General features: G+C 37.4%; 1 protein-coding gene across 1 annotated transcript; it reads left to right on the top strand.

Moving 5' to 3' along the window:
* Positions 1 to 1411: 1411 nt before the first annotated feature.
* socs3b (suppressor of cytokine signaling 3b) lies at positions 1412 to 5004 on the top strand. The gene is made up of 2 exons (XM_081392877.1): positions 1412 to 1614; positions 2894 to 5004. Exon 2 carries the CDS (start codon positions 3068 to 3070, stop codon positions 3725 to 3727), a length of 660 nt encoding a protein of 219 aa, XP_081249003.1. The 5' UTR covers positions 1412 to 1614; positions 2894 to 3067; the 3' UTR covers positions 3728 to 5004.
* The last annotated feature ends 19935 nt before the right edge of the window (positions 5005 to 24939 follow it).

The following is a 24939-nucleotide window of genomic DNA, read 5'->3' as shown; positions in this document are numbered from 1 at the left end:
GAGGAATTTTAGCATACATTTGGTGTTTGGGGCATTTTTTGGTTAATTTCTGACCCTGCCATATTGTTACTCGCACCATTATTGTTTAAATCAAATCTTAATATTAGTATTTAATATTATAAATAATATTTAAATAAATAATATGCATTTATGTTTTGATGCTAACTGTATTTAATTGGCTCTGTAAATGACAATATTTTTTTTTATTGACAAAAAACAATCAAATTTAATCGAATCTAAAAAGCTAATGTGATTTTATTTGTATATTTCACAGCATTATGTATGTACAATATGTTCTTGATTCACGTGGTCTATAAATATCTGAAGCTTCTGATCAATGACTTTACTAATGCTCAAATATCCCTATCCCATTGATGTCTTTTGGAGGGAGGTCTACTGCTGCCATCCTATAGATGGCGTATGGAACAAATCCAGTAAAGGGGCAGTGTGAGTCTATCAAGTATCTTTTGAATATAAGCTTTGGCTTCCTCCTGCTCCTTTTCGAACACATTAGTTATTTATTCAAATATTGTGGATAAATACTTTGTTTGTTTTGTTTTGTTGCTTTGTTTACAACTTATATGTTATAATGTATTTTCTTTGTCTACTTGTAATATGTTCGAAACAAAATAAAAAATGAAATGAAAAAAAATGAAATACTATACTATACCATACCATACTACTCTATACTATCACTATACCATACTATACTACTACACTAGTAGTCCCCGGGTGCCACAGCATAATGGCTGCCCACTGCTTCAGGTGTGATCACGGTTTGCAGTGTGTGTGTTCATTACTTACTACTCTGCTCCTAATGTTTGTGCACTATCTTGGATGGGTTAAATGCACAGAGGACAAATTCTGAGTATAGGTTTCCATACTTGGCCTTCACATGTCACTTTACTACACTATGCTATACTGTGTACTAACTACACTATATACTTTACTATAGAAAAATTGTATACTTAACGTTTCTTCATAGCCCTGTATTCAATTTCAAATAGCCCTATGTCAACATAAATCCTGATGATATGCAAAATTATTCTTTTAAAAATATTTTCGTGAATGTTCCACGATGCATCTGACCGTAAATGACATTATAATACGGGATTCAACAAAACTAAAAATAAATGAATAAATAAAATAGACCAATAAAACATAATAATATGCAACACGTGTGTGGTAAGATATCAGTCATAACACACCGACCGCATTTATATCTGCAAGGACAATGCAACTTTTCACCTTGTGTGTACAGGGAAGGGAGGGTGGAGAAATCCCGTAAAAAGGGGTCACGCTGATTATTTATTGGCAATCCGCCACGTGCGTGTGTGTGTGTGTGCGTGTGTGTGGTTGCTTTACTGGAAGAGGGGGTGGAGCTCTTTAGAAATATCAGTCGGTACTTCAACTCGATGGCACAAACAGGACACCTCCACTACCTCTCATAGACTTATACACAGCTGATCTCTGATCAACTGTTAAAAAACTGACATGAAACTGATCTTTATCCCTTTAAAAGAAGGTCTATTCTGCATAAGCGGTTATATGGAAATCACAAAAGGAGCTATGTTTTAAGAAAACTCCAAGATTAATTCGGATAACACTTTGAAGGTAAAACGTTTTATTGTAATGTACTAAAATGATTAATCTATTATAAATGCATGCATATATTATATATTACCTATGTATGCCTCGATAAATGCGGTGTTACATGGTATCCCTGTAAAAAAAAAAAATCTGTTGTTGGTCTTTGTAATGCGAGCTAACGCATATCCTAATAGTTTGGATTCTGCTTGAGTTATATATGTGGGCTAGTCGGACTAAACGACCTCAATGTAACCCGAATAAGTCGGTGAATTTGTATTCCAGTAAGGATAAGAGAGTGAAGGGGTATTTACAGTGTAACACGAGACAGGGACCGTGTGTCATGAATGAGGAATTGGGTTATTCACAACGAACTGGAGGACCTCATTCATAACCTGTTTTCCAATAGTCCGAGAGAGCGATCGAAGTCAATATCGGATTCACACGGTCGAGCTTGGACTAAAAATAAGGCTTCGATTAGCGACTCGTTAATTTATCAATTGCTAGCTGTTTTAACATTTGCGCTTCAAAACGATCTCTGTTATGTTCCAAAAAGTACTCATTTTCATCTAGTGACTAGTCAAACTGGTCACTATTGGATTATTTTTTTTAACTAATACCATTAGTGCTGGTAAAGGTAGAATAGGTTACATGAATAATACTAGTGGAAAGTGAATGGTTGATATTTAAAATGGAGATCTCTTCTCTATATAATTCAATAACTTTAATAATTTGTAATCAGTATTATTGGGTACCAATAGTAACAGTAGTATTAGAAAAAACGAATAAGTACCAGCAACATTCCCATATAATTCAGTAACAAAAATATAAATTTGTTACTAGTAGGGATAGTGGATAGTAGTACTAGTAAAATTGAAATAGGTACCAGCAACATTGGCTAGTCAAAAGTGAATAGCTGATCTATAATACAGATATATAGTTCAGTAACAAAAATAACAAGTTGTTATCAGGAGTATTGTCATCACTACCAGTATTATACTAAATAAATTTACTAGTAACTTTAAAAATAAAAATAAATAAATGTTTAAACAGCCATAATTGATCCCCATATAGGACGATTACATCATTGAAATGCTTAATATGTGAATGTGATGCTTGTTTGGAGTGGGAGGGTTGGGCTTTAATGATAAGGAACACATGTGAGAAACATCCAATCCAGTTATTAGAACCATGAATGGCCCTAATAAAGCTGATGTCATAGCAGATGTAAGTCTGCTGGCACTGGCTTCTGTTGTTCTCACTCTTTGGTTGATTCTGACATTTTCCATTTGGCTTTTCCCTACAGCTGCCTTCCATACCCACCGAGACGGCATTTCTTCTGGATGAGGAAGAGGTGCCAGAGCTTTGGGAGTTGTGTTGGTGCTCTCCGGTGCATGAGCACCCTGGCTGGGACGGCCCTTCGGCCCTGGACCCCGAGCACCAGTGGTTGCCGGGTGGTACAGGGGGCGGGCAGAGCGCCATGGTAACGCACAGTAGGTTTGACAGCGCCATGAGCAGCAGCCCCTTTGAAGGCGGCGTGCCCCTGCCCCCCCACCGGTACAAGACCTTCAGTTCTCGGGCGCAGTATCAGATGGTGCTCGCGGCTCTGCGCAAACTGCAAGAGAGCGGCTTCTACTGGAGCACCGTGAGCGGGAAAGAGGCGAGCGCTCTGCTGAGCGCCGAGCCCTCGGGGACCTTCTTGGTGCGCGACAGCTCGGACCACCACCATTTCTTCACACTCAGCGTCAAAACGACAACGGGCACCAAAAACCTGCGCATCCAGTGTGATTCCTGCTCCTTCTTCCTGCAGACCGACCCCCGGAGCGAGCAGGCGGTGCCACGCTTTGATTGCGTCCTCAAACTCATCCATCATTACATGCCCTCGGCAGGGATGGAGACCTCGTCCAAGGTCCAAGCTGTTGGAGGAAGCGGAAGCGCTGCCGACGGAAGTGCGTACTTCATTCACTCCGGTGGCGAGAAGATCCCTCTGGAGCTACTGCGTCCGCTGGCGTCTAGCATGTCCAGTCTGCAGCACCTATGTCGAAAGACTTTAAACGGTCATATAGACGTGTCCACCAAACGGGACCAGCTGCCTCATCCACTCCAAGAATTCCTCCAGGACTATGATGCTCCTATCTAGCTATTCTTGATGGGTTTTATATGTGAAGGGCAGAAGATTAAGGCGCACAAGTGGAGATTATCACTCCAGACCTCGGCGTCTTGTCAGCATTGCAGGCCAGCTGTGCCTTCGACCTCTGGATTGTGAACTTTTGAAGGACAGCACGAGATGTGCACTTCCACTCAAGTGGATCTGACATCTGAGCAGCTGTTGACACGAACGGACTTCCACGTTCCAGCAGCCAGTCTCAAATAGGGACTGCTGAAGATAAACACAAGTGATAGTTGATCAGTAGAGGAGTTAAGTGTGCTGCTATGGCTACAGTCCAGCTCCTCATCATCGATCGGGAGACACTCTCTCATGTCCGTTTTCTTTAGCTCGACATTTTTTGACTTTCTCCTGGAAGGAAGGAGCGAGAGCTGGGTGTTTGCAATGACGTACACATTTCCACTGCTTCTTGCCAAGTGTAATTGCCTCATAAGTGGGCGTGGGGGCGCAAACGGGGTGGCTACTTACCGCTCACGACCGACACTGCCGTGTCTGCTCCGGTGACCGTGTGCGGGGTCAAGAAAAAGGACTGGCGCGAACGCATCAACCCGACGAGAGGCCCGTTACTGCGGACGGTTTCGGGCCTAAGCCTTCTCTGGAGAAGACGGCCCCTCAGTGGACTGTTGTTACTTTGTTCATGACAGGAGCCAAAGCAAACCGTAGTTTCATTCGTGCTAGGAAAAGGCAGACTGAACATTGTTGATGATTCAATATGAGCAAATTGACATTCATATACTGTGAAGCAAATACAAGCACAGAATGAGAAACCTTTATTAACTGATTTACTGTGGTGTTTGACATGAAGGACCGTGCTCCTCTGATCACTCAGAGAAGCATTTGTACTTTGTGCGCTTCAAAATCCTCATTCAATAACAACGGCACAGTGTTTGTTTCATTAGCAGGACTTGATGTCTGCTATTCACTGAATGTATTATGAGTCTATGGAAGGGCTTATGGTTCCACTTGTAGATTGTTTTTCTTTCACTTTTTTTGTTGTTGTTAGTTCATATTTTGTCAAATCAAGGTGTTTACATGTGTGGCCACCAACAGGACAGCATGTTTTTTTACTCTGTCTTTTATAAAGATGTCTCATAAGGTCTTAAGGTCTGGTCTGATGACCGCAGTGCAAGCTTGAAGATCAGAAAACAAAGGCATTAACATAGAAAATGCAGCAAGAACCTTTGCACATATTTATATTTATAAGATATTTCCATAATTTATATTAAAGAGCACTATTTTTACAAAATGGATCCTCCTGCGTGACTCACATTCTTGTGTAAAATGCAATGGTTATTCTCTGTGGCCTCAGGCTGCATGTTATTTCAATATGCATGATTTTTTTTTAACGTGGCATTTGCTGCAGAAAACATTTTCCTCCAGCCATATATACACACACACACAAACACAAATGAAGATACCACAACTGCTCTTGTTTTCAGAAAAACAGGTCTGAGGCTTACCTTGAGGTATGGGTACAGGATGTCACAGAGTGCTTTCTCTTTTGATCAAAGTTAAAACATCTGTCTCTCTCTTTCTCTACGGATTAATCATCACTCTTCATTCCTTACAGGAAAAATCACTTCAGCAAGTAAAATGGACACAAGCTCATATTTAACACTTGTTTTTATTTCTGCTCTGCTTTTTTAGTTCTGCAACCAGTAATTTAAATTAATATAGCAACTCCATTCAAAATTACAAATTGCAATGCACTTTTTGTGTGTTTCTAAGATCTGTATGCTTCCACTTATTTCATTGATTAACCCCTCTCTTAATTAATTTTTTCTTCTCTCCATTTAACTAAGGGCTTTTATCAGCTCTTCGTCTGCATATTAGAGGGTAATTAACACATAGTAAAAGTTGTAACTCACAAACCATTAAATGCCATTAAGTAAAAAAAAAAATCAATAGGCCTTGATAAACTTCCTGAGCAAACCCAATAGAGCTAGACACGATAAGATTTCTGACTTACACTGCAGACTTTTAATCATTGTAGTACAAAAGCACTTGTGCAATTGAAAGATAACCTATTTGTGTATTACATAATACACTTTGTTTTAGAATAGGTAGTGGTGATATGAAAAGGTGTGGTTATATCAGTGGATTCTTGTCTAATATTTTGATAAAAGCTAATTAAACTATAAAACTAAATTCAGACCTTATATGCAGTCATCCTGGTTTAAGTTAAGTTTTCATTGATCAGTATCTTTAGCTTCCTTATTTTTTGATTTTCATAGTTATACATAAATTCAAATAACGTGTCAGTTCTTAGCCACATATTTATAAATGCATTTTTGCACTTGCACAACAGAGTTTTCAACTAAAAGTGGAAAAATTTGCATATTTATAAATGCATTTTTGCACTTGCACAACAGCGCAGTTCGTTTACACGACAACATGCAAACTTTTGATTTCAAACAGATTTCAAAGCGCAAGTTCTTGAAAACGATAACTTTATCACCTCCATATAAACAATATGCGTGTGTATTAGGCCCTACGTGTTATAGAGAGCCTAAGTCCCGCCCCTCCGCTTCCGGCTCATGGGACCTTACTTCGGAAAAAATATGTATGGAAGTCAATGGCGAGAGATAACTTATCTTTTTATTCCGTCTGAACTGTGCCCTGAACTACACATATGATGTTTGTCAATTTAAAAGGTAATTATGTAAGTCAAGAAAGTCGCAGTTTGTCATAAAACAGAAGAGTAACGTTTAGTTTTATGTGAAAATCGCTCAATGAACTACATCTCTCTTCTCGCACTATGTACGTCACAAGATCCGTTGCTCGTATGTGTGTATTCTGGCTCAAAACACTCAGGCATGACGGCGTAACGTTACGATTATAATGTAAGACTATAGAAAAAATGACAGACGTTAGCTTCAGTAAAGTTAGCTTCATTCATTGAGAGAAAAGGTATGACGTCGCATGTGCGCCTTCTGGATTTGTAGTCTTTCTAATTACGTATTTTCACAGTCTTATACCTCAGCAGTTTTACATCAAACTGTGACTTTCTTGACTTTAAAATGTATCTTTTAAATTGACAAACATCATATGTGTAAATCAGGGCACAATTCAAACGAGATCAAAATATTTGTTGTCTCTCGCAATATTTTTCCGAAATAAGGTCCCATGGTGGTCGACCGGAAGGGGAGGGACTTAGGCTCTCTATAGAGCTGGTAAGTCCCTTCCGCAAAACCCCGCTGGACCTCAAAGTTGAAAAACCGTCAATGCAAGTGAATGGGAGAAAATAATTATTTTCTGGTCCCGTTTGAATTGTGCCATGAATGTGAACATATGTTGTCTGTGAATTTTTTATATAACTTTTCGTGTAAAGAATGCTACAATTTAGCGGGTAGAAGTTTGATACGGTTAGATTTTGTGAGAGCACTTTGTGGACTACAACTCTCGACGCGTTTGAAACGTCACCACCACTAGCACACGGACTAGCTCACGGATCCCGCTAAACATGGCTGTGTCTTTGATGCACTTCACCGCCTTCTTTCAGGGAGAGGACAAAATCGTTGAGGTTGGTGAAAACCACGGGTAAATCAACTTTATGGGTTGACGTCACATAGGCGATATGTAGTCTTTCTCGTTATGTCTTTTCCACAGCTGCTAGCCGAAGAATCATACCATATACTGTCAAACTCGTAACATGAAAAGTTATATAAAAAATTCACAGACAACATATGTTCAATTTATGGCACAATTCAAACGGGATCAGAAAATAATTATTTTCTCCCATTCACTTGCATTGACGGTTTTTCAACTTTGAGGTCCAGCGGGGTTTTACGGACGGGGCGGGACTTACCAGCTCTATAGCATAGGCTAGAGGCTCGTCCGCGCTGCTGGCCAATGGAGCTCGACATCCGCACACGGCGGCCATCTTACGACAGGGTGCTCGCTCACTCATAACATGGTGCATGTACTTTTAAATAACCATAACTTGCTCAATTTTCTACCGATTTTCAAACGGTTTGGTTTGTTATAAACGTCAGAGATGTAGCTATTATACTGTATACATATGAATAATTATGTTCAAAATGTTTAAGCATTCAGAATTATAGCCACGTTAATAACGTTTGTAAGAAACCAAACCGTTTGTAAATCCGTCCAGATTTCAGCGAGATAAGAGGATTTGTGTGCGTGCTGCTCACTCACCTTAATTCACAGAGCCCTGTCCTAAGATGGCCGCCGGTGATGCCGGAAGTGACTCCGCCTTGAGCCATCTAGCCTTTATAAGATATCTATGCTCTATAGCCTACAGTCTATAAGCGCGTAGTGTTTCTTTACAAAGTGACATCGCCAACTACTGGCCTGGCAGCAGAATACAGCGTTTTTAGTCATTTTCGAGGGTCTGTGTGAACTGGGATCGTTTTTACGTGGAAAAAGCAAAGGAAAAACGTTTCCGTGTAAACGTAGGCTACTCTTAGATTATTAAAGGGATAGTTCATCCAAAAAAATATATTCTGTCATTTAGGCATAAACTCACCCTCAAGACAATGGGACAATGGGGTCCAAACAACATTGGACTATTTAATTGTAGGCTATGGATGACCAAAAAAAAAAAGGCGTTATTTAAAATATCTTTTGTGAAAGAAAGTCATACAAATTTGAAACTACGTCAAAGTGAGTAAATACTGGCAGGTTATTATTTTTTGCGTGAACTGCCTCTTTAAGTGTAATATTTATTTCACTAGAGTTTTATATTGATAAATGTTCATTATGGGTAAATTCCATTCCCATTCATACCAGACAGCCAAGCAATGGATGTGTGTGTTTTTGCCAGAGTACGGGTTAGCCTAGATACCAATGAGAGAGATTTACTCCACGGCTTGTTTAGATTCCGAGAAATATGTTAATAGTTAAAATACACATACATGCATAAAGAACCCCTGAACAGTCTCTTCTCATAACTCCACTCCAAGTGGTATCTCCCGCTATGTTCTTTTAACGGTATTTGGGAAGTCTCCGCCTTTTCTTCACACTCGTTCAGGCCTTCCTCCTCCTTTTCCTCCCTCATAGTGTTTTCAAAACAAAGCTGCAGTCAGTGAGTCCAAGCCTCATTTGGTCAGAGCCAACGCCCGTCAAAAATACAAAGCCCCCGGGCTCAGAAAGTTCCTGACCACCCTCTTCCCAAAACAAAACATATTTATTTAAATATTTTACAAGTTCAATATTAATATTATTTTTTACATATAAAGCACATTAAGCATAAACATGGACTCTACTCAGCCTTTGTTAAAATATACACACGTCTGCACGCAAGAAACAGCAAGTCAGTAGGCTACCAGCTTCAGTTGGGGCTTTACAGTAAATCATCTCTGTAACCTTTCTATCTGCTCACTACTGATTCGCTTACTGTAACCCTGGGGAAGCAATACTCCACTGAGCCGTCAGCCCTCCGCGTGTCTAGATATGCTTATGTTTCGACTTCCCTGAATTTTGCAAACTTACGGTAAGCCCGGCTATGTTGATAGCCTACTACTGTTGAAGACGCTGATGACTACGATTAACAGATAAGTTATGAGCCGCACGGAGAACCAGCCACCGCGGACATAATATGTGCATGTTTGTGTGTGCGTCTGAGTAAATGACTGAAAGTAATGGGACTCCAGAGGGGTTGTGTGTGCTGGGAAACAGTCCAGTCCTCTCGTGTGTCAGTCCCATATTGTGGTTGACTTAACAGGAAAGGAATGTGAGGCCATTTTTTTATACATCCTGGCCCGCTGCAGGGGCCCAGGGAAGACTCTGCAATGTGCGTGCCTGCATACGGGCCGACGTATGTGTGAGGATACATACGTTCCTTGTTGTGAAATGCACTTAAACACAACATCTTTGTAAAGTCTGTAATCAAGTCTGCCTATAATCACACTGAATGAAAACATTATGTTAACAACATGTCACCGAAATTGTCCTATTGAAAGCAAAATAGCAAAGTAACACGCTCTGGCTGTCATGAAAACACTGCTGCTTTAAAAAAATACTCTCGTTCTCCATATCTTGCTACTTTTTACTCTGTCCTACTATTTTCGCTTGAGAAAATGATGTCAAGTCTTGCACTAATATTTGCACACGCTTAACTTAATGACATCAACACCATGGAATACAGATTAACTTTGCATGTACATTTATAGTATATTCTCTCATCATACACATCAAAATATTATGTGTGCCATCTCAGGTTTTGTTACTTACATATTTAGGCCTTTAAAAATATCATGATTTTTACATGAGCCTGGTAAGCTGATTGTGCCCTGCAGTTTTCCAGTAAAAATCTTAACGTAACATCCTTCAAAATAAGATAAATTAACATAAGAGGCAAAATTGCAGAAAAAGGTTAATATAGGGTATTGAGATTTGTTATTAAGTCCCTAATATGTACATATGAGATATGAGAGATGTGTACAAAAGTTAAATTCATCTATATAAAATGTATACGAGGCAGTATAATTTTACATTTAATTAATTTATTTAATTTCTGTACCTGAAAATTGGGATGTTTCACTGGTGTCTAACCGGGCCAGTAAAAAAAAAAATCCTTAGCGTTGATCCCTGCTGGAGCAGCTCTATTCACTGTGCTATTAAATGCAAGATAAAATATGATGGAACAATACAGTGAAGAGTGAAAGTAACAGAAGCTCCTACAAAAAAATTATAATTAGGCGTGAAAATAACTGAAGGAAATATGTATTTGCTAAACGAACAAAGCCAACTAATTTGATTCATATTCTTTTGGCTTTTCTAACCAATATATTACAAAATATTTCAAATGGAATGAATATACGGCTATTGGTATATGCACGATTCATTTAAATACTCTCCTCCCATAAATGTTGCGCCTGAAAGGGAAACTCTTACAATGCAATAAGGTCAGCCGCAAACGTGAACAAGGCCTGCTGGTTGGACCTGTGTTCCCTGCAGGAGAGGGGTCAGAGAATGCAAGCTGGGATGAAAGAGGCCTCGTGGGACAGATTTACAACTGGGACTTTGTGGTCAAACAGCTAATGGTTTGAGGAATGACTTGAGTATGTCTGAGAGAGAGGAAGAGGAGGGGCTGGCGTGCAGCGAGCAAGATAAAGGGCAGAGATTCCCTCAGTCCTGATTTCAAACTGACACTGGGGCTGTGAGGCTGTGTTTTTGTTTATCATTCCCGCTCCTTCCCTGTCCTCGTTTCCATCCGTTCTTCTCCCGCTCTTTGTGCCGCCTTCGCCTTTCCTTGCGCACACACTTGCAAAGAAACAAAGTCCAACAATCCCCCTCCCCATCTAACACACATGGTTCCCATTCCCTTCATACCTCCCTGTGCCATCAGAGCCCAGTTTCCAGGAAAGAGGCTCTTTAATTGAGTTGACTCTTTACTGCTCTTGCAATGTGAGTGAGAGAGAGAGAGGACACATTTAGACAGGAAGGGGAGGTGCAGAGCGGGAGCTCATGCACAAACTCACACGTTCCTTTACTGTAAGAACTCATTTCCCCCCTCCTAGCTGCTCGCTTTCTTTCTGCACCCTTTCCTTCTCCATCCCATCAATTTCGCTTTGTTTGGGTTACCGTCTGCACGCTTTTGCATGCTGGATTATATACGTACACATAAAAACTGCACATTCGAAATGCACTAGCATTGTCTTATTGTCATGCAATACTGGTGCATGTTTGATTGACCATCAGTGTAGATTATTATTGATTCAAGATTCATCTATCTCAGCATGCACACTAATCTGACATCATTTTTAAATGAATAAAATACAAAATAAATGTTCAATTCAGAAATATTTATGACCAGATGTATATAAATATGTTATAAAAATGTATATAAGAATAAAAATAAATATATATATAACCCGTATATATATATATATATATATATATATATATATATATATATATATATATATATATATATATATATATATATATATATATATATATATATATATGTATATTTGATATATAGTATATAATAATAAAAATATAAAGAAAAAATGTAAGGGTAGTAAAATATATGTATTGTTGTTTAAAACATATATAGCTATTAAATATAAAATATATATAAAAATATAATTAAATTAATAAAAAATATATTGTTTAATTATCAAGATTGAAAGAAATATGTATGCCTGACAATAAATAAATGAATGAATAAATAATTGAATAAATAAATAATAAAGCAAAATACATTTTCAAGGCTGGTATAAGAAATATATGACTGACTAAGCTTCGGCTCTCAGCTTCATATTTAAAAATCATGTTTAATTGGCAAATTCCCTACACTACGAAATGATTTATTCTTCAGTTTACGTAATGAAAGTTTCTTTGTTTCTATCGGTTTACTTCCAGTTTACATTAGGTCGTGAATCCCAGATTTTCAAAGCGGTCTCAGACATTTGGACTCATATACTGTAATTTTAGAAGAGTCTTGGCAAGGAAGAGTAAACCTGAAACCAGTGCAACCTGGAACAATGAGTTCTCCTTTGATGGATTTCAAAAGTTTGAGGCTTTGCTAAGAAATGAGAGCTGAATAAGTCAGCAAAACATGCACAAACATGTGAAGATGTGTTAGAAATCTACAAACATGTTTCACGATTATTCATCACAACCCATTCTCCAGAAGTTAAGCGACTTGTACTGTATGACCCCAGTGTGTAGGTTCATAAAAGACACAATGACTTCATCCCAGTTGATCTCAAGACAGGAAGCACATATCGCCCTAAACAATAGAGCAAAGACTTTCTCACATTCAGCATCTCTTCATCAGACATCCTTGATTTCTATGCACTCAGATTACAGCTGGCTGCTATAGGACAATAGCGACCGTCCACTTTTCAGCAGCCTTGGTTTGGGAAGTATTTAACCTATTCTTTCCCTGAAGACGCTTTTACTGACTTTAAACGTCTGACTTAAGCGGAGGATGGAGCTGAAAGGATGTGACAATCATCGAAAAGAGCTCAGTGGTGATGAGGTGAACAGCTAACCCGTGTGTAACTGACAATGCAAGTTTTGGATTGTAGACCTTAACAATAAAAAAACAGAAGTTCAAACAAAGCCAAGCTACCAAAATGACATAGACAGCGAAGAGAGAGAGAGAGAGAGAGAGAGAGAGAGAGAAAGACTGCAGAGCGTTCGAAAGATCAAAAAGCACAGGAAACCAGAGAGATGAGAGAGGTTTCCTGTCTGCTGTGTTGGACAGAGAGAAGGTAACACCTGAAGGTTTGCTACACATTCCTCAAACATAAATAAACCACTCATCAGACCCACACGCGATTGCCTGAAGAACTATGTTTTGGCGCAGAGAACAGGTTTACATGTAGGCGTATTTTGACTGGAAGAAATCTCACCCATGCGCTGAGAAAGCTTGGGAAGCTTGTGTGAGCAGGGAGAGAAATGTTAATGTACAAGAAATAAAGCTTCATTCGGAGCCAGTCAGATATCTTGGATCTTTGCCCTGCTGTGTTTTCACTTCCGTCTCACCTTCTGACCTGTGGTGAAGGACTGTCAGCTTACTGGAACACATGCAGTGCCTTTCCAAGGGCGGCGTAGTTCTTTTCGATTTGAACTGATATCTGATATGGTGTTTCTCTTCTCTCTTTACCAAACACATTCCTATAACAGCGACCACAGCCCACATTTAGAGTTTTAAAGAAAAAAACGGTTTCAACCCTGTTTGAATCCTCATGTTTCCTGAAAATGAGATACCACATCACATCACAATGTGTTTGTGATCTCCAATAGCTGATAGCTGTTTGCTTTGCAGGAACATTCTCATCATTCAAAAATAATGTGTCTATACACGACTCTATGCACAAACAATGTGTTTTTGTGAAGCTGCACTGGCCCCTGACCTACCTGTTCTTCATATTTGAAGGACAGTTCGTGCAAACAAGAAACTAAGGCATGTTTATACTTAAATGTCCTAATTGAACTAAGGCTTAATCCTGGCTTAATCTAAGCCTTGTCTGTGAAACCAGGCCAGAGTTTGTTCAGCTAGGTTCATGCAACAGGCCAATGGTGTTTTACAGGTATAGTCACTATCAACTTTGCTGAAAAATAATTATGCAAATATTCTACTTGTGTAAAAAAAAAATAGATGGACCTGAAGATGAGTATAAATTAAACAGAATTTTGGGCTGAACTATTCCTTTACACAGAATTGGGAAGGGAGATTGACCACACACACATTGCAATATGTCTGGTTGAATCAGCATGTGATTAAACTACTGTTATATTTTATAAAGCATAGTAGAAAATCCAAGAGGACACATTGCTTCATTGTGTCTCAAATGATTCAGCCTTGATGTGTTTTGTGATGTTAAGGGTGTTTCAAAAGATTGACTCATTATTCGTGTAAATATGACTAAGCACTTGTTAACGTCACTTATTATTGTCTAGGACTCATCCGTCATCTTGTACTTCCAGTTTTCTGCAATTGAAACTAGTTTACATGTAAAGTCCTTTTTTTATCTATTAGGATGATTAGCACACACACATTTTTGAGGGGAAAAAGACAATGGCAAACAATTCGGTCACCAAAAATCACCAAAAATCAATGATTTATTATTTAAATCATTTTAAATGATTGTCTGACACTATACAACACATTTAATAACACTCGCATCAGCGAATACAGACACCGACAGGCCAATACAGATGCAGATGTGTGGATCCCTTATGTAAGTATATTAGAAAAATACATCAATTACAAATACAGAATGGACATGTTGACATTTGCAAATAATGTAACAGTTCTGTTTCAACGGTCATAAAACAACAGATCCTCTGACCTATTAATGGTGGGAGAGTCTTTGTATAGATGGTGCTTGGCTCGATCGAATCAAATCAATACATGTAGTTACATTGCCAGATTACTAATGGTGAAAACATAAAGCTCACCTCTCACATACATGCGCAAGCGATTCCACACATTCAGGAAAATACGCATCCCCTTTTACTCTTAATAGTGAATATTAAAAACAATAAATTGATCTCTGTGGTCAATTTGATACTGGTCTTCATTATAGAACATATATAACCTCGCACAAAGGCAGTATCAATTTTATTTGGTCACATTCTATATTATTGTACACACACATACACACTTTTATGGCTAAAAAGCAGTTTGCCCATTTAAATAATTTCAGCATTCCACAGGAAAGCACATTTCATTATTTATGAGTTACTGCTCTGTTTGCAGTTTCAATTGATTTCTCTGAAAAAATAACAGAGTGGTTTGATGGAAAAGTCACGTGTAGGGACCTTTCACGACCATAGAACATCATCCAGACTTTTCTATGGAAGCCTTCAGCCTGGTTTAGAGTTGGCCATTGAGAAATACTACAAACTGTGAAATACAATTTACATGTGAATGGGCACCATATTTACATACATGGTAATTAATCTACACTGAAAAAAAGTTAAAATTTCACAAATATTAATCATAAAGAAAATGGCAAGTAACACTGGATTAAATGTGAAATTTTGATATAAAAAAGCCTGAAATAGTATTTTCTTGTAAAAGGTGCTCCAGTAATTCAACTTTGTTTCAAATAAACACAAAACAGAACTCAAATCCTAAATGTGTGATTGAACTGCTTAAAAGCATAATATGTAATATGTCTCCAAAAACCATTAGAACAATGTTTTATATTTTGTTGACTTATGTACCTTACATTATCCCAAATGTTTCCAACACTATTTAAATCCAGAGAAATCAGCTATTTTAACCAGTGTAACGGCTCGTGCCATTGCATCACCTGTCAATGACGTCATATTACCCTAGATTTCCATGGAAACGCCAAGACAGGTGAGCAACTGTTCGGATACCTTTATCGACAGAAAACGAATCATTGTTATATAGCTCAACACGGTTAGTCTTATTGTGTGAATCCCGAGTACCCAAAAAGTAAATCAGACAGCACTATTTTGTCAAGTGGCTAACATAATCAGAAAGAGCTTTATTTGTAGTAACAGTAATACAGCATTTTCTCCATCATACGTTTTAAAATGAATTGCATATCATTTAGCAACACAAGTCATCCAGCTTTTATTAATATGATTTAGCTTACTGCAGTGTGCAACAAGTGTTTCATACCAGACACAGAGCGAACGAACGCATAGAGCTACGTTATAACATAGCTTTCAACACACTCAAATGTAAAACAGGCGCTGGCGCTGCGTTACCCCAACAATTTTAATTCGTCAAATAAAAGCGACCTGTAGAAGTAGTAATTCAGCACTTGTGGCTTTTTCATTAGAATGAAATAAAATAATGCGAATTTAATCAATCAAACATAACTGTAACAAAGTTCAGGGAAGAAAGAGGCGAACTTTAAACGTAACTTTAATCATAACTTTAATCTTAAAATATGCTTAAACAACTAAGCGAAAGGAGCGGCAGCAGCCGACTGCGACATAAGCATAATAAAAACAGCAACGTAAAATGCTTCATACCACTGTAACCTTAATAAAACTTTAATACATTAGCTCACCCATGAACATGATTTCCGTTGAATTGCTTTCCATCGGCTGTGGAGGTGAAGACAACTCCCATGATTCAACACTAATTGACGGCATCATCAAGCTACCTCTTTTTTAATTGTTTTAAAGAAGCGACCTCTAGCAGCGAAACTTACATACTGTGCCTTTAAATTAATTTGATTCAGTCAGATTTACTGAATTGAATGTGTGTCTGTCATTGCATGTGCAACTTACATTTAGCCTGACAGATCAAACAATAGGGGAGTAATTCACTCAATTATTTAATCACATCAGTTCTATTTTTTTTGCTCCCTCATAATCTTTAATCAAATATAACTTCCCCTCCCTCTTGCAGCAACATCTCTTCTCTGATGACATGTTACCTGGTGCGAGGGCGGGACAACCTGTCAATCACATGAGATCTAGCAATAGCAAACCATAACGTTCCAATGATCCAATCAATTCCCATTGGACAAAATCAAGTCCCGCCCTATTTTTTTTTTTTTTTTTTTTTGTGGTTGACATGGTTGACATCACAATAGGAAAGAAAAGACTATCGCAACTTTTGTTTCATGCTAACTTTAAGTACCAATGACCAACTTGCACAGTCTGACCTTTTCAAAAATGCATTATAGTCTTCTGAAATGCATTAATGAGCCGTCATGGAATGTCTTTGATGCATCCGTCTAATTATAGGGCATCCAAGCATGTCATTTCACACAAACATGAATGGCTAACTTACCAGAAATGAACCAGGGTGTGACAGATTCCTTGAGCACCATTGAATTGTAATATAGTCTTGAAATAATACATTTCACAATGACATGTCAAAAAGAAACCACTCTTTTGTTTAAGAAATCAACATCACCAAATGGACCAAGGAAGTGTGTCTTCTCTGCAGTTTCCCAATTTCTGTTCCTCTTGTGAGACGCCCCTGGAAAAGTGATTGCTAGTGCACCGTCTACAACACTGACGCAAACGGAACAGCCATTATACAATGTATCTTCCTTCCTGAAAATATTCCAAAATACCAAAGCCACAAAAATAGAAAGACTGCAAGACCTCAATCTTAAGATCAAGAAAACATACCAAACGAACAAAAAGAGAAGTTTAGAGAGCAGGCACTGTCATTTCCACTGTTTCTCCCACAAATAAAGAGTGCATGAGTTGCAAGAGTTTACATAAGCATCACAAATCACATAAGCATTGATGAAGACTGCAGGGTTATTCATCTCATTACTAATAAACAAAGAAACACAGTAAATCATCACCAGCAGCATCAGGGGGGACTGGACTGATATGAATTTTGCAGCAGTTTTATTTCCTTAAAATTTTTTTTCTTCTATCCCAACTCAATATGCAGAAACACCTCTACTGTAAGTAAGTGGCTTTACATGGCTGCCATTTTGAAATCAATTTACATATATTTCCCTGTAAAATGCAAAAACATTTGCTCTCATGTGCATTGAAAACTTTGCTTGATTTGTTAGAGCATCCAGAGCAGCCTAAAGGCCCCGATATACTTCACACGAAATTCAAGAACGAACTTGTATGACGTCATTTCAAACAAAATCAGGCCAAAACGAAGTTTGTTTGGAGTTCATTTCGGGGGTTCGAAACAGCTTGCCAAAGTAAACCTTCCAGAAAAGTGCAGTCCGGCTGGTAAACACCTTCAACTGCCATTGGTCCATGGCGGTTACATAATAGGTGTGGCTCTGGGGCTCCGCCTTCTTTGATGGAAATCTTCTCTGGTTAATTTCCACTTTTCAGTCCGTCAAGATCAGATGAACACACTGTTCCACTTTATAGTGGAAAGTAAAGCCGTAACTCTAATTGAAAGAGACACTGACACTTTTGTCATTTTTGTTTTTATAATATTGTATATATTGTAGTATATTGGGGCCTTAAGACAGCAACATTTGCACAACCAATGGCGTGAGTTTGGGGCGGGACTATCTGTTTGCTTGACCAATAGCAAAACGGCATTTTTGGTTTTTCATTTGGTGCCGCAAGTGCAGAAATAACACACTTTAGCATTAAAATGTTTTCCTTATAAAGTCCTAAAACTGAAAAAATTAAAAAGCACTAAAATAAGTTGAACACTTCCTTTTTTTGCTTTGTTTATTTGCTCTCTCTCTCTCTCTCTCTCTCTCTCTCTCTGTTTACCATCATCATCGTCTTGACCACTTGGCTGTCATCTATCTCCTTTTTGCTTCGCATCCTTCCCCTCCTTTATTCTTACTTCACAATTCACAATAACCAAGACCAAAATAAACTTGTGCCGTGTGTTCCTGGAAGCACTGATCTCTAACTTTACCTGGTATTCTTCCTCTGGTAATTTTCCCAGATGTTTTATAGCCGATCTGACAAACTAAAAACTGTTTTTGATCTTTCCCAGTAGGGTGGGAGGTCAGGATGAGATCAGCTGGGATTTGATTCATCGTGAATGACTTGGTCTGGTAAACTGAGCCTGAGTTTTCCACAGCATGGAAAGCACTGTGTGAACCTCATGGTGATGTGTCACGTTAGGACAAACAGAATCCCGCAAATCCTGCAATTGTATGTGTTTTTGTAAGCATGTGTGTATTGGCAATGAGAAAAATCTGACTGGTCTGAATTACCAGAAATATGATGAAATCCAGGCCCCAGGGAGACCCATGGCACACTGACTTGCACATTCCCTTTTCTACTCTGAATGACAATAGACTTTCAGCTTGTTAGATAGCTAGGTTGCACAAGTCCAAAGTTACTGCCCTGCTGTGGGATTTTAATAATAATAAATGATGATAGTCAATTCAACTAAATGTATTACAAAAACATTTATTAAAATATATTCTTATTAGGCTACTATAATCACCAATTAAATATATAATAAATAAATAACCAATAATAATAATAATAATAATAATGATGATGATATAAATACAATCAATATATTCATTATTATTATTATTATTAACAACAACAATAATAATGTTTACTTTTGATATTCAATTAAAATGTATTTATTAAAACATATTTACTAAAATGTATGTTTATTTTATAATGATAATAATAATAAATAGTAAAATCTAATTGTTTATTACAAATTATTTATAAAAATGTATTCATCTTTTAAATTTTGAAATATATAAATAAATCACCAATATTAATAATAATAGTAAATTAAAATGTATTTATTAAAAACATTTATTAAAATATAATCTTGCTATAATAATTATCAATTAAAAATATAATAAATAAATCACCAATAATAATAATTATAATAATGATGATGATGATATTGATGCAATTTATTTATTTAAATGATTATTATCAATAATAATAACAATAATGTTTAATATCGATACAGTCAATTAAATTGTATTTATTAAAATGTACTCTAATTTATTTTAATATAATAAATAATTTATTACAAATAATTTATTAAAATGTATTCTTATAATTTTCAGTTTAAAAATAGAAGTAAATCACCAATAATAATAATAACAACAACAATAATGATGAATAATAATGATAGTCAATTAAAATGTATTTATTAGAAAAACATTTATTAAAATATAATTTTATTATAATAATCATCAATTTAAAATATAATAAATAAATCACCAATAATAATACTTATAATAATGATGATGATATTGATACAATCAATATATTTATTAAAATTATTATTATTTTTGATATTATTATTATCAATAATAACAATAATGTTTACAATCGATACAGTCAATTACAATTTATTTATTAAAACATTTATTAAAATGTGTTATAATTTTCAATTGAATGAATAAATCACCAATAATAATTATAATCTCACTTTGACAGTCACTTTGGCTTCCCAGTGTATGCAAAGTTCTTCCTGCACACGAGACTCAGTAAACCATTTCTTTATGGACTTTGTGCATGAGCAGAGTCATGTTGGAACAGAAAAGGGCCATTCTATCCTGTAAATGTTTGTCTAAGGAGACTGCAGGGCTGCATGCTTGACTCTGTGCACCTGTTAGTAAAGGGTGTAGCTGTAATAGTCAAAAATAGTCACCAACGCAACACCACAGAGTCACACCATTTTAATGAGACTCAAACATCTGTATCCCAGAAAGCCAGTTGTCTATCCTCACACATAAGTTGAGAGAGACTAAACCGTGCAAATTAAGCATAGTGCTCTCTGCATAAAAATAAAGGCCAAATTCCACAAGGAACATTGATGACTGTAGCAGGCCTGTAGGTCTGAAGCGCTGTGACGCTCCGGCGAGGGCAGCCAATAACAGCTGCTCCATTCTTTTAAAAACATTGATCTTACAGCACTGAGTCCATTTATCCAGGAACATATGCAAACGCTCCAAAACAACACAGCTGTTTCTATGGCGACGGCAGGGCTGGGGCAACAGAGACAAATGAGTTCTATTTCATGTAGGCTGAGATTTCTTAGCACGGTAAAAAATGTGCAGGCAAATTGCTTTGTTTACTTAACATTTTCTTTTGAAAAGCACACATGGCACAATTTTTCCCCGGAAAAGTAGTTGCTGGAAAATTACTGCGTTGCAGCATGTTGAGATGTATGTTGCAACGTTTATGCAGCTCATATCAGATTTTTGAGAGCAAAACTCTAAATTCCTCTTTAGGTTGTTAGAACTAATAGAGATGATGTCACAAAAACACACAAACAGCCATATAAATAAGCTTTTTCCAAGCATCTTGATCCAATGATTTCTATTGCTTCTAACTGTGATTATATGCACATAAAGTATTATGAGATCCAAAGGTCTTAGAGTACTGATGCTTTTAATTTAGCAAAAAAACATTTTTTTTTTACATTAACTTCTGTTATAAAATCTGTACAAAGGGGCTTTTTCAATGACCTTTTTCTGTACACGCAATCTCTACATGATTATTACAGACATTAATTGTATAGTCATAAAAGCCCATTGTTGTGAAGTGCACGCTCTTCCATCCTCTAGGGCTTTTTAAAAAGAATTAGCAGTGGTAAGTCAGGAAAGAATATGGTACATCATTTCTTTGATGATTGACCTCAAGTACTTCTTTGACCCCAGTTCAGATGGGACCTGAGGGTTGTTGCAATTGAGAGATGTTGAATAACTAACCGATAAGAAATACTTAAAAATAAGAGAAAGGGGAGCAGGAGGGGTTTTAATAGCGACGATGTTAACAATGGCAAACTTGAGGGTTTTCTCTGACTCATTCTCACACACATGTGGCCCAGAATTGTGGACTGCACTGATGTTTCATCGAGAGACACTGGTTTATGGAGATCATATCTAAACCGCCAGAAAAAAAGAAACCTCAGACACTTACTGTAAATGTGGGAAATCTTAGCAGACCACCCACTGAGACGCGCAGAATTAATGATAAACCTTTGACTGCTGGAGTGTTACAGTAAGTATAAAATATGCACACACAAGCAAACAATAGACCCAAAATGGACCAAACCCGCTGTGAGCCACTGTCTTCCTCTAGTTCTCATGGATTTGTATTTATCTCATTTAGGAACTTTTGATTTCCAGCTCACACGGGACATGAGACAGATGAGTGAGAGATGTGAGTCACTCTCAGGAACAGATGTGCCCTCTCACGCCACCCGTTTCCAGCATCAGCGCTCACTCTTTAACCCATCAAACATCTACTACTACGGAATATCAGCCCCAGTGTGACTTAATGATTTGTGAAAGGCATATAGACATGTTTGTGCTATGTGTAAACAGGTCAAAACAAAGTGCATTCACATCTTCAAGATATTTAAATCTGAATACTGGCAAACGGGAAAACTAACTGTGTCATTTGTACTGTATAGGAAGCTTTTTTCAAAAAGATAAAGTGAAGCCAGTTAAAATACACTATGGCTATGGGACAAAGGTCTGTAAAGTCAGTCAAGTTAAGACACTGCAATTGTACATAAAACCTAATGACTAACTGTGTTGCAAGAGTCTGCAAATAATGACCATAATGAAAATCTTGGATTATTTTTTCTTTACATTTATTCGGGAGATAAACCACATTTCGGAATTTAAAACAAATTAAAACAAAGACAAAATATATATATATATATATATAATATTATGCATTAATTGTAGGCAACCTGACTCAAATTACCTTGCACTCTTAGAAAAAAAGGGCACTTTATGCCATAAAAGGTTAAGGAGAAATGTTTTAGGGTACGTTTACACAGCAACGATGTATAAAAAACAGAAATGTTTTTCCTTTGCATTTTTTACGTACAGACGATGTTGTCAAAACGATTCCCTTTCACATGGATCCGCAAAAACGACTTAAAAACGCTGTATTCTGCTGCCAGGCCAGTAGTTGGCGCTGTCACTTTGTAAAGAAACACTACGTGCCTATTGACTGAACATGCAATATCACCGTTTTCATAAATTCGTCTTTTTGTAGTTTGCACGGAGACAATACCGGGATCGTAAAAAAAAAAAAAAAAAAAAAGTGTTTTTGGGATTGCATTTTCAGACACCCAAAATGCTGTTGTCGTGTAAATGAACAGCCAAAATGCATAAAAAGTTTTCAGATTTTAGTTGAAAACAGTGTTGTGTAAAATTATTGCATAATACCTATTGTTTAATGGATTATTTACTGACAAAGTATGTTTACGAGCTGCTTAAAGCAACAATATGTACGATTTTTGTAATAAAATATACAAAAATCACTTGCACTGTGTGATATATTTCCTGCAGTTGTGTACTTACAATATCCCAAAAGTTCCTAAAGATTTTTAATTTCAGAGAAATTCCAATTTTAAATAATGGCTCGTCTATGTTCACTTGTCGCCTTTCGCAAATATCCGCGTTATCCCTGGTTTCCGCTCGTACTGCCATAGTAACCATGGTGACAGACGTGGACACCTGTGTTACGTCTAGCGGCACACTCATGCTGTTGTTGTTTTGTTCAAACATTATGGCCCATGGCAAGCAGACTTTGGGACAAAAGAAGAACCAAAGTGAGGATCAATATCAGTATAGCGTTTTCGAGATGCTGAGAGCTCCACGTCCGTGACTAACTTCGACGTGACAGAGACGTCTTGCATGCACTTTATTAGACAGGTGAGCAAATGTACGAATATGATCACTAGCTTACTGCTAGTCTCATACAGAGAAACTAAAACATCGAATAACATTATAACTTTCAACACTCTCAAATGCAGTTTAGTGTGATAGTGTAGACCAAGTGAAACAGCGCTACGTTACCTCACAAGTTTAATTCGTCTAATAAACTGACCTGTGCGAGTATTAATTCAGCACTTGCGGGTAGTCCGGTAGAATGAAATGTCCTTATTCCTTTATATCCGCGGGACTCGCGTGTGGCGCTGATATCTGTCTCTCATTAGCAATCGTGACCTGCTTCATACCACAGTCATGTTAAAAACATGTATTCACTCATCCATAGACATTATTAGATCCTTCGGCATGACGACAAGTTCCATAATTCCGCTTATGCATCATCAACCTATGCCTTTGTTATTGTAAGAGGTTAGCGAAAAATATTACATATTGTAGCTTTGCTAGAAAATCAAAGACATACTGTACAGCCCCTTTCACACAGAGATGACCCGGGATTTGACCCAGGTTCATTTGATTTTGGTTCATTCACACTGCCAGTGATTATCCGGAATCAGAGAGTGCGTTCACACACAAGCCGTAAAAATCCCGTAAAGACACGTGACATCGATGTGACTTGTAATGTCTCAGCAGCGTCTTAAGTTTGCTTATGTGCTGGGATTTCTCTGAATGGAAACCACGCTTGTGCATTTTTTTCTCTGATTCGATCATAAACTTGCGCATTACGTACCATTTCACTAGCTGGCGAACGATCCCGGCTTCAGCGTCATCACTACGACACGGCATTATGGCTTTTGTTCACACAGCGTGCGTTCAGGGACTGAACACGGAAATGTTACTAGGTCCCCAACCTGGCATCGATCAATCCCTGGTAGTGTTTGCGTTCACACAGAAGGCATTCTGGCAATTTCCCAGCAATTTGCCGGGATCATCGCGCTGTGTGAAAGGGGCTAATGTCTAACCAAGCTCTGTTCCAAATTTGAAGTTGATATCACAAAATCTAAGGCCACTACAAGGTTTTAACGTACCATTTCCATTGTAAGGCAATGTCCAAATTCGAAATAGTTTTCACAGGATGAATTTTGAGTGTTTAAGCTTTCGAATGTGACTGAATTTATGGTGATTACTAAAATATATGAAATGGAAAAAAGTAATAAAAAAGTATGCCAAGTGTCCTGCTACCAGGGAATTAATTAATTAAATCTAGATCCATAAAATGATCCCATGGTGGAAACCATTAAAAGGTTCTATCTGAAGCAACTGCAAGAACCCTTTAAGGTATATCGGACCTTTTCTTGTAAAGGCCCGTTCACACCAAGAACGATAACTATAAAGATAACCATATTAGTGTCCACACCAGCGGACGATATTGTTCTGTTTATTCTAGGCGTTTGCTTTTATTGTTCATCAGCTGGATAAAATCGTTCTGAAAGTGACTAAAGAACTCCGCAGTACTTTAATATTGAGAACGATATTTAGAACTATATCTATATCAATATCTATAGTCTTTGATTTGAACAGGCCTTAGAGTGTGGTGAAACAATTACCATGGGGTTCACTTACTTTTTCCAGCCAATATCTTCAATACAAATTTGAAAAGTACAACTGTTTATTATAAACTTATTAATTTAA

This window comes from Scardinius erythrophthalmus, assembly GCF_964197995.2.
Source record: "Scardinius erythrophthalmus genome assembly, chromosome: 18".
Classification (NCBI taxonomy): Eukaryota; Metazoa; Chordata; class Actinopteri; order Cypriniformes; family Leuciscidae; genus Scardinius; species Scardinius erythrophthalmus.
The sequence above is the reverse complement of the archived record's forward strand: the minus strand, read 5'-3'. Positions and strand labels throughout refer to the sequence as shown.